The sequence below is a fragment of the Lactuca saligna genome, chromosome 5 (genome assembly GCF_052625555.1).
Source record: "Lactuca saligna cultivar CGN05327 chromosome 5, ASM5262555v1, whole genome shotgun sequence".
Taxonomy (NCBI): Eukaryota; Viridiplantae; Streptophyta; class Magnoliopsida; order Asterales; family Asteraceae; genus Lactuca; species Lactuca saligna.
Window position 1 is genome coordinate 35,057,909 of NC_136421.1, and position 9,373 is coordinate 35,067,281.

Consider the following 9,373-nt stretch of genomic DNA (forward strand, 5'->3'; position numbering starts at 1 on the left):
ACAGGTTGCGTGAATGTTGTGTTGCATCAGCATTAACAGTCGACCCGGTGATATATCAGAACATTGTTCGTGAATTTTGGGCGACGACGAGGACGCAGATGGATGATGATGGCCATTTCATGGTTGCGGCGAAGGTGCAAGAACGAGACATCATGATCAATGAAAGCTTTGTTCGAGAGGCGTTGTTGATTGACGATCAACCTAACTATCCGACAGAGATTGGTATCGAAGATGTTCAGAGGATACTGCGAAGGATGAGTTATGAGGGAACCTACCCGCCAACTTTGAAAAAGCTGCTCCATCCGTATTGGAGATTTCTAGCTCATGTGTTCGTGAGTTGCATATCGGGTAGAAGGTCTGGGGCTGATGAAATTTCTCAACGCACAACTGGTGCGTTGGTGTCTTTGGCTGCAGGAATTCACTTCAATTTCTCGAAGTTCATCCTAGAGGAATTCGTAATAAACATCCGAGCTACTACGAGGGATACTTTTCTCCAATATCCCCGCTTCATTCAAATGTTTGTCGATATACAGTTTCCTGAGGTTAGAAAGGTGGGGGAGACTTTAGATATGAAGTCTTTGGGTCCACACATTGTGGGACTCATTAAACAAAACAAAAGAGGAAAAGTCGTCTTCCGAGGGTGTTATCCATTGGAGAAATTTGGAAAGTTTACAGAATTAGATGAGACGCCAGTGTCATACGAATTGTTAGAACCGACGTCTTCTGAGAAAACATCTACTGAGGGATCGACTCCACGAAACATAGTAATAGATGTGACTGAAGATGATGAAGATTCACCAACTCCGAAAGAGCAAAGTGCTTCTAGTCATGAACACGACTCAAGTGAAAGACAAGATGAAAGGGAAATGATTACCGGTGATGATAGACATGACTCGTTTGAAGATCTTGATCTTACAGGATTTGATAATGATGATATCGCAGCTTCCTTAGATAGTAGTGCCAATGTTGTGTCTAACGAGGTTCTTGACACATTTTTTCAAAATGTCGATGATGTTGTTTTGCCGGCGACTGAGACGAGGAATTCAAGCGAAACTCTTACTCCAACTTCTGAGCAGATGGTGTCAACTTCGATTCCAATGGAGATAGTTGTGGGATGTTCCCCTTCCGTGTCTATTTCTCCTACAACTGAACCATTTGTTAGTGTAATTCCTCTACAAGCTGACCAACCTCAATCAAAGAGGAGAAGACTTGACGCAAGACAATCCGAGCTAATTACTAGTTTTGTCAGTGGTCTTCCTACACCGCCAATTGCTACTGCTACTACACTACTTTATGCAACAAAGATGTTCACAACTGTACCTAGTTTAGTTTTTGATGTTGGCGGCCCCTCAGCTCCACCCGGCTTTCCAGTTCCAAGATTCATTAGGGATGCTACTTCTGAGAGGCTGGCTTTGCACATGGCAGAAGAACGGCTTCGTTCGCCCAGTTCTCAAGGAAAGAGCATTTCTATGAACGAAGGGGGTGCTTCAGATGATGATCCGTCTCTTGCTAGTTTACAAAGGGAGATTTCTGTGCTAAGCCAGAAGAATATTAAACTTGATATTCAAGTAGCTGAACTTCGTGCTCAGAATATTAAACTTCATACTCAAGTGTCTAAGCTTCATTCAGATTGAACTTATCTTGGTGGACAACTGGCAGAAGTTAAAAGAGATAAGAAAGTGAAAAATAAGCAGATTTCTGATCTTCAAGAACATTTCAATCTGCTAACTTCGAGCTACTTTGAATTGAAAAAAACGTAGAAGAACAAAGAATAAGTCTACATGTGCAAGCATATCCAGTAGATGTGCCAACTGGTCAATCTTTTGGTTCTGCTGAACGTATTGCAGTTGTTCCTCCTATGGCTCCTCATATTCAAGAAATAATTCGGAAAAATCAAGAAGATGATACTGAAAAGGGGCAGTTGTTATTCAAGAGAAATGCTACTCAGGGTGCTTTCGTATTCTTCCAAGTTGTATCAGACGTTTTATAGCCTTGAAGCGTATGCAAGCTTGGTTTTAGTTCTATATTTGCTTATTAATTCGTGTTTGCATCTGTGATTATCTTTGATCATTGGTAGATTTGTTTTTCGGGACTTTACAACCATACTATCATAATTTGCCTGTAGCGACGTTCTTCAGGCATCGAAATGATATGACACTTGTCACCCCGGGGACTGTAGCTAGCAGTTAGGGCGCGGGATCATTAGTCCCGTATAGATCTATACACACTTGTCACGTTCTCCGAATGGGAGATTCTGGTTATAAACAGGACTTCTAGCAATACCTTAATATGTATAATGAAGAAGAATGTCTCACAGATTCTCAATTAAGTCCCGTATTAAAATGAATAATGTTGTTTCTGAAATGATTACCCTTTTTCACAATGTTAACAAAAGCATAATAAAAGGTGGATTTTCTTGTATGTATAAAAATGGAATACTGAGAAATAGTTACCCTTAATATGATGCAAATGTATAAATAAGTTTATAGTATTTATAATCATGTTTTATTCCAAGAGGGTAAAGTAAGGTCAGATGTTTTGCATGTTAATAGATCCATATGATAGTTATTAAAAACAATCTGAAATGTATAACGAAAGATAGATGTTTTCACACAAGATTAACTGTGTGTTTACTTGTATTCTCCTCTGTAATGTGTTAAAAGCATTTAAAAATTATTTAAAAACGTTGAAATGGGGGTATGAACTCACTTAGATGAAGAGGGGGGTTGAAGAAGATAAGGCAATAATCGAGTAGGACTTCGACAGGAGAAAGCGGATTTCTCGGGATTCTCCGGAATCTCAAGAGCATACAACATCCTTCGGAGCTTAGATATGAAAACCGGGACTTTAGGATCTTTCTTGCATGCAAAACGAGGTAAAAACACGAGAGATGGAGAGAAAATGAGCAAAGGAACCCAAAATTCTCGCATCCCTTTGGCAGGGGCGTACCAGCGAGGTTACACGGCGCGTTCGCATGCGTCATGGCTTACTGCATCCTCAGACGAAGCATTGGATGGGACCCAGAGCGACGTGGACGAACTGAGGCCTAGCACCCGAGAACGCTGGGCGTACGAGGGTACGCTAGGCGTAAATCGTCTTGGTTTGTGTGCCTCAAACTTGTAAAATCCGTAACTTTCGCATACGAGCTCCGTTTTTTATGTTCTTTATATGCACGCGTAGGTGAGAATGTACTCTACAATTTTCATTTAGACTCTGTCAGCTAGTTTTGATTTTATTTTTAATTATTTATTTTTAACAGGCTGGGGCAGGAAAAATCCGTTAAAAATCATAACTTCTTCATCCAACGTCCGTTTTCGTCAGAGTTTTTACCGTTGTAATACCATTGATGAGATCTTTGATTCTTATTTTGGTCATGTTCGCAAAAATTCGCTCGATCCCTATTTCAATTTTTTAGCTGTCTACTACTGTCCCGAAAGTTCGAAAAATCATAACTTCCTCATACAAAATCAGATTTAGGCGTCCTTTTGATGTATGCTCCCAGTTCAGGGATATCTACGACTTTTATTTAGACACCTAAGGTTGAAAAGTATTTTATTGAAATTTCTCGTTTTATGTTTAACAGTGTTTTACCGGTATTGTTACGGGTCTTCGATTGGTCATAACTTATTCGTTATAACTCGGATTTTAGTGTTGTTTATATTTTTGGAAACCTAGTTACGATCTCTATCACTTTATTTATCCTAACTGAGGTCATTGAACAATTTATTTTTGACCTAATTTTTGCTGGTGTTACATTAACCCACAACCAAACAAGGAACAAGATCTATGGTGGAATCACACGTTCTAATGCCTATAGGATATTCATTATATATATCTCGAACGTATATGCTAGGTAATCATTAAGTTAACGATAATGGTCCTTTCAGAAATGCTAGTTGCACTATACTAGGAAAATAGTGTACTGTAGTTGTATTTGTATGTAATCCCTTTAAACGTATGTTTCTAGAAATGTAACCCTTGTTGTGTTGAGATGTCGTGTAAACCAAATGTGTAGTAAATGCTTAAATGAGACTGCTTGAAAGTATATTACTTCGTAAATGTGTCTTTGTTTTCTCCATGTGAGTTCTTATAACCATACTATGACCTAAGATGGTCTGAACATGACGTTCTTCAGGCATTAGAAACGTTAATGACATTTGTAACATACATGTTTTGAAATCGTGTTTTAAGTAAATAATATTATGAAATATTATGTGAATTTGAATGTTGAGTTCTAACGGATAGTTCTTACTAGAATTGAAGTAAAAAATACGCTTAGAATCATTCAGAAAGTATTGGAATAAGTAAAATTTTATTATTGAAATTTGTAGATAATCTCATTAGAAACATTTTGGCGAAAACCTCATCGACATCCGAGTTATAACGAAGAAGTTATGACCAATCGAAGATCCGCGTCAAAATCGGCACGACGCCGAATGACATAAAAATTGATTTTTTGATAAACTACTTTTTAGTCTTAGTAATCTAAATGAAAGTCGTAGTATTCGTTAAACCGAGAAGTTCGATAAAAAGAACACCAAAATCTGACTTCGTATGAGGAAGTTATGATTTTTCGAAGTTTCAGCTTAGCAGTAGACAACTAAAAACTCGAATGTTAGATCGAGTGATTTTTAGCCAACACAACCTTAACAAGAATTGAAGGTCTCGTCATTAGTAGTAGAACGGTAAAAAATCTGACGAAAACGGACGTCAGATGAAGAAGTTATGAATTTTTAACGGATTTACCAGTCTCGGTCTGTTAAAAACTAAGTCCAAATGAAAGTTGTAGAGCGTAATTTTACCTACGCGTGCATATAAAGAACGTCAAAAACGGAGCCCGTATGAGAAAGCTATGGATTTTACAAGATTTGGCACATTTTTCGAGAAAATTCGCATGAATAGTGCTAGCCACGTCACACTCGCTCTGTGCTAGCCACGTGTACGAAGCTACTGCGTGGAGCATCCGAGAAGTGACGTGTGTCGCACAGGAGTTCGAAGTCATCACATGACCTTGCATGCTTCCCTCGTGATCCGACCCGCGTGTTGGTTCCCTATTCGACCGAGGTGTTGGCCCAATGCGAAGCGCACACCTGTCCGAACCGAGCCTCGCCCTATTGCCACCTTTTTCGAGCCTCGCAGACAAACTCTCCTCTCCCCCTCGCTTCGGATCCGAGGCTCGCACCTATATAACGGGTGCGATACCTCCTGGTTAGATGTTTGAAATGTGGCATTTTTCACCCTTGTTCCATATTTTCTTACATTCCGACTTCCCCTGAAGCCCCGGTACCAATTCCAAAGCCCAAAACACGCCCCGAGACTCCCGAGAAACCCAAAAAATTTATCTTTTCGGTTTTGAAGCCCTACCTTCACAGAGCCTGGTTATCAAGAAAACTCCTGGTTTTCAACGAAGAAAGTGATATTTAGAGCCGAAGTGCTGCCCAAATTAATATTTTAGCCCCCGGTTATTTCACGGTGAGTTTAATATATAGGAGCAATTGTATGTTATGTGTTATATGTGCTACGTGCTTTTCAGTGTTATTATTCCGAGTCATTTCCGCGAGTTATTTTTATTCGCTATTTTTAATAGCAAAGAAATACCTTTGACCATGTGATCAGTGAAAGGAATTAGATTGACGTTGGTACTGGTATGTAGCCTCTGGCCATGTAGAACATGTCTCTGTAAGAGAATGATTTCTATTCAATGGTATTGGCAGAAGGTTAGACAAGGCTATAAGCTTGAAATCTACCAAAATGTTAATCCGAAGTTGTATGTCTTCTGTGCCATTTGGGCCAAAGCTTTATTGATGTATATCAAACATGGAAATTGTTATGAATCATTAATTGTATATATTTAAATCAAATCAATGATTAATATGGAATGTTTGTCACATGATTCACATATTCCCTTGTTGTTCCTTGTTCCTCTTTGCTTCTGCCATATTGAAGTATATATATGGCATAATGTTATATTGTATCTATTATTGAACTCACTAAGCGTCACCGCTTACCCTCTCAATGTTTAACAAATTGCAGGAGATAAACATCCAGTATAGTTATATACTGGTAGAAGATTTTTGAATAGTTTGAAACTATTGTATCGATAGAAGCTTATGAATAGTTTGAAACTATTGTATTTTGCACTCCCATATGTATAAAACTATAGAATCCTGGGAAGTTATGTGATATATAACACTTTAAAATAGTCGGTTTGTAGCCAGTAGTTTGTAACCTCTTTATCAATGTAAAATATTGCTTTTATGAATATGCAAGTAGCATGTTTTGGAGTAACTATATTGTCGAGTATGAAAGTTTGGGTTTTTCATAAATACGAAAGTGAGGGTCTTTCAATCATGGTATCAGAGCAGTAGTTTGAGTGAAATAAATTCCACAGATTGGTATTTAGACTTAAACTATTGGAAGTTCAATATATGAACTTAATCATTGTAAGTATATGGATACAAACCATAGGAAATATATAAGTAAAAGTATTATGTAATAATAAACCCTAATATTCTAAAATACAATGTTACTCCGTATTGCAGAGCAATGGCTGAACAAGTTAGTAGTCATACCCCTGAGGTTGGTGGAGGTCCTCAACCCGAGGAAGTGAATACTCCAGTATCTCCTCGTGAGGAGCGACTCTTGGGTAAACTTGCTGGTGTTATTCGACAGACTCTCGAAGAACACAAAAAGAATGGTGATAAGGGAAAATAGAAAGCCACTGGAGAATCTTCAAAAGGAGAGGTGAAGCATCCCTCATTCAAAGATTTCAAGAGTAGTGGTGCTACAGAGTTTTCCGGTGTTCTCAATCCCATTATTGTTCTTACTTGGATCCAGGACACAGAGAAAGTGTTTCATATTTCTCATGTGGATAATGGAGACAAGGCTAATTATGCTTCTGCAATGCTCATAGGAGAAGCCTTGGTCTGGTGGGAAGCAACATATGAAGCTCTTAACGGGTTTGTCCAGGAGAATTTAGCGTGGGAAATGTTTAAAACTCGTTTACTAGAGAAGTATTGTCCTCTAGACATGAGGAGGAGATTGGAGAAGGAATTCCTCAAGCTTAAACAAGGAGGAATGATTGTGAATGAGTATGAAACTCAGTTTAATCAAAGAGCAAGGTTTGCTACAAAGTGTTGAATCAAAAAAGTGACCCTCTTAAACTTCAGCTACCGCAGCCTCAAAGCCACCACAGTCAAGAAATCTCCTCAACTATTGTCATCCGAAGTCTTCAGCACCGCAGTCTCTATCTTCATTTAGTTTACTTTGTCTTGACTGTAAAACACTCTAATGTCCAGTATGCCTTGCATGGCTACTTTTAGAGTTGTAAACTTGTCTCTATAAATAGAACTCATTTCTTGTGTAATCTGTATGAAGAGAATCTCTCATCTAATTCTAATACATATCTCAGAAGTTCTCATTCTATCTTACTTACTCAATCTTCTTACTCTCATAATCAATCACCATCTCTCTTCGGAGCAAGTCACTTGTGACTTAATCACTAAGTTTGATCTTACTTACTAACTTGGTTTGAATGCATTCCTCGTTATGAATCAGCTTAAGTGTTTACTTGAAATCACAATTGTTGTCATTTACATTCCTTTACTTTTCTGCATCTAACTCACTAACTTCTAACTCTTAATATTATTGTTGAGCTAACAGATCCTTTGAGATTAACTATTTGGCTATGTACTTGTTCTAACGATTTTTTCAAGTGTGTCTCAAAGTTTTTCTCTCAACAATTGGTATCAGAGTCATAATGGTTGCTTTTTGAAAATCAGAACTCTGATTTTTCGAAGAGCTTTTTATACCATTGAAGCTCTTTTCTATAAATAAAAAAAAATCTTCAAAAATGGCACAATCGTTATCACTAAATGTCTCCAACAGTGTTGGTGGTTCTAATCGAGCCCCAATACAGGTTGCGAATGAATATCATCACTGGTCACAAAGGATGGAAAGATATCTCAGAAGATTTGGTAGAGATGTTTGGCGATCTATAGAAGAAGGAGCACATGTCCCAGTCCTTACACTAGTCCAAACTGACGGAGCCACAACAAGGCTAGGAGGAGGTCAACCAACTTTGAACCGTCCCACCAAAAATGATCTCGAAAAGATGGAAAATGATGTTATTACCTTTTATGAAATCTCTTGTGGAGTTGCTCCTGATAACTCCGACATTATCATAAACTGCAAATCAGCAAAAGAGAGCTGGGATATTCTCAAAAATCTGTATGAAGGTTCAGAGCAAGCTCAAGACAAGAAGCTCACGACGGCACTCAATGAGTTCAACAGCTTCAAATCTCACACCGGTGAAAGTTTGGAAGTCTCCTTTAAGAGATTCAACTTGATTGTCACAAAACTATCCAATGCGGGCACCATCCGCAGCAATCATGAAACAAATCTACAGTTCCTTAATGGCTTGGGAAGACATTGAACAACAGCCAAAATGATTGTTCAAGGAGATAGGAAGATTCACTCGTTGTCCCTCTATAAGCTCTATGGAGAATTGGAAGCTCAGGAGTCCACTGTACTCAAGGAATGTTCAGACTTTGGAGGTCCACTTGCTCTTGTAGCACAATCACCTCACACTCAAACATATCTCACCTCGTATGACTCACCACCGCAATCATATGAAGCTAACTCAGAATATGATGATGAAGAAGAGTTTCAGAATGCCATCGCCCTTATCAGTCAAAAATTCAATCACTTACCACCTTCATTTCGTAAAAACCAACAGTACAATTAACCGCAACTTTCAAAACTATCACTTTTGTTCCACCAAGAATCCTCTCCCTCCACCGCAGACTCAGCAAACACAATCTAAAGATGTACCACCACAATCTCAATCAACTGACTCCGATACTTCTTTAGAAGACAAAAGTGACATTGTTATATGTCACAAGTGCAACAAAGAAAACCATTTTGCCAAGGATTGCAAGGCAAACGTAGTGAAAGACAGAGCTTTCTATATCAGAATGGCTCAAGAACTGGAGGACAAAGAAAAGGGAAAAGCCTATGTTGCTCAAGTGAAAAGAAATTATCAAGTGTGGTCATCAGGAGATGAAGATGAAGACGATCACAGTAAAGGAAAAGGCAAGATCTGTATGGTAGCAACTGCTGATGAAGATGGCTCAACCAAGCTAAAGAAGAACCATTGCTATATGGCGAAAGATGGAACTCTCAGCATTGTGGAACAAGTAAAACTTATGATTCAAACTTTAAGTTATAACATGCATGACTGTCAACCTTTGATAGATACACTCAATGACACATGTTATGCCATCCTTACAGACTACAATAAAGCCTTAGATGAGAAGAACATCGCATCGCAGGAGATGTTCCACATTAGTGGACATTTGGACAATAAGAGACT

The 9,373-nt window shown here is 38.5% G+C and overlaps 1 protein-coding gene across 1 annotated transcript; it reads left to right on the top strand.

Annotated features, from left to right (window-relative positions):
• Positions 1-7,852: 7,852 nt before the first annotated feature.
• On the top strand, positions 7,853-8,434 carry LOC145045184 (uncharacterized). The gene has a single exon (XM_078993529.1). The coding sequence runs from the start codon at positions 7,853-7,855 to the stop codon at positions 8,432-8,434; it is 582 nt and encodes a 193-aa protein (XP_078849655.1).
• The last annotated feature ends 939 nt before the right edge of the window (positions 8,435-9,373 follow it).

Bases quoted from the DNA above. Each gene is read 5' to 3' on its own strand.
- LOC145045184 (XM_078993529.1), top strand. From the start codon at position 7,853: ATGGCACAATCGTTATCACTAAATGTCTCCAACAGTGTTGGTGGTTCT.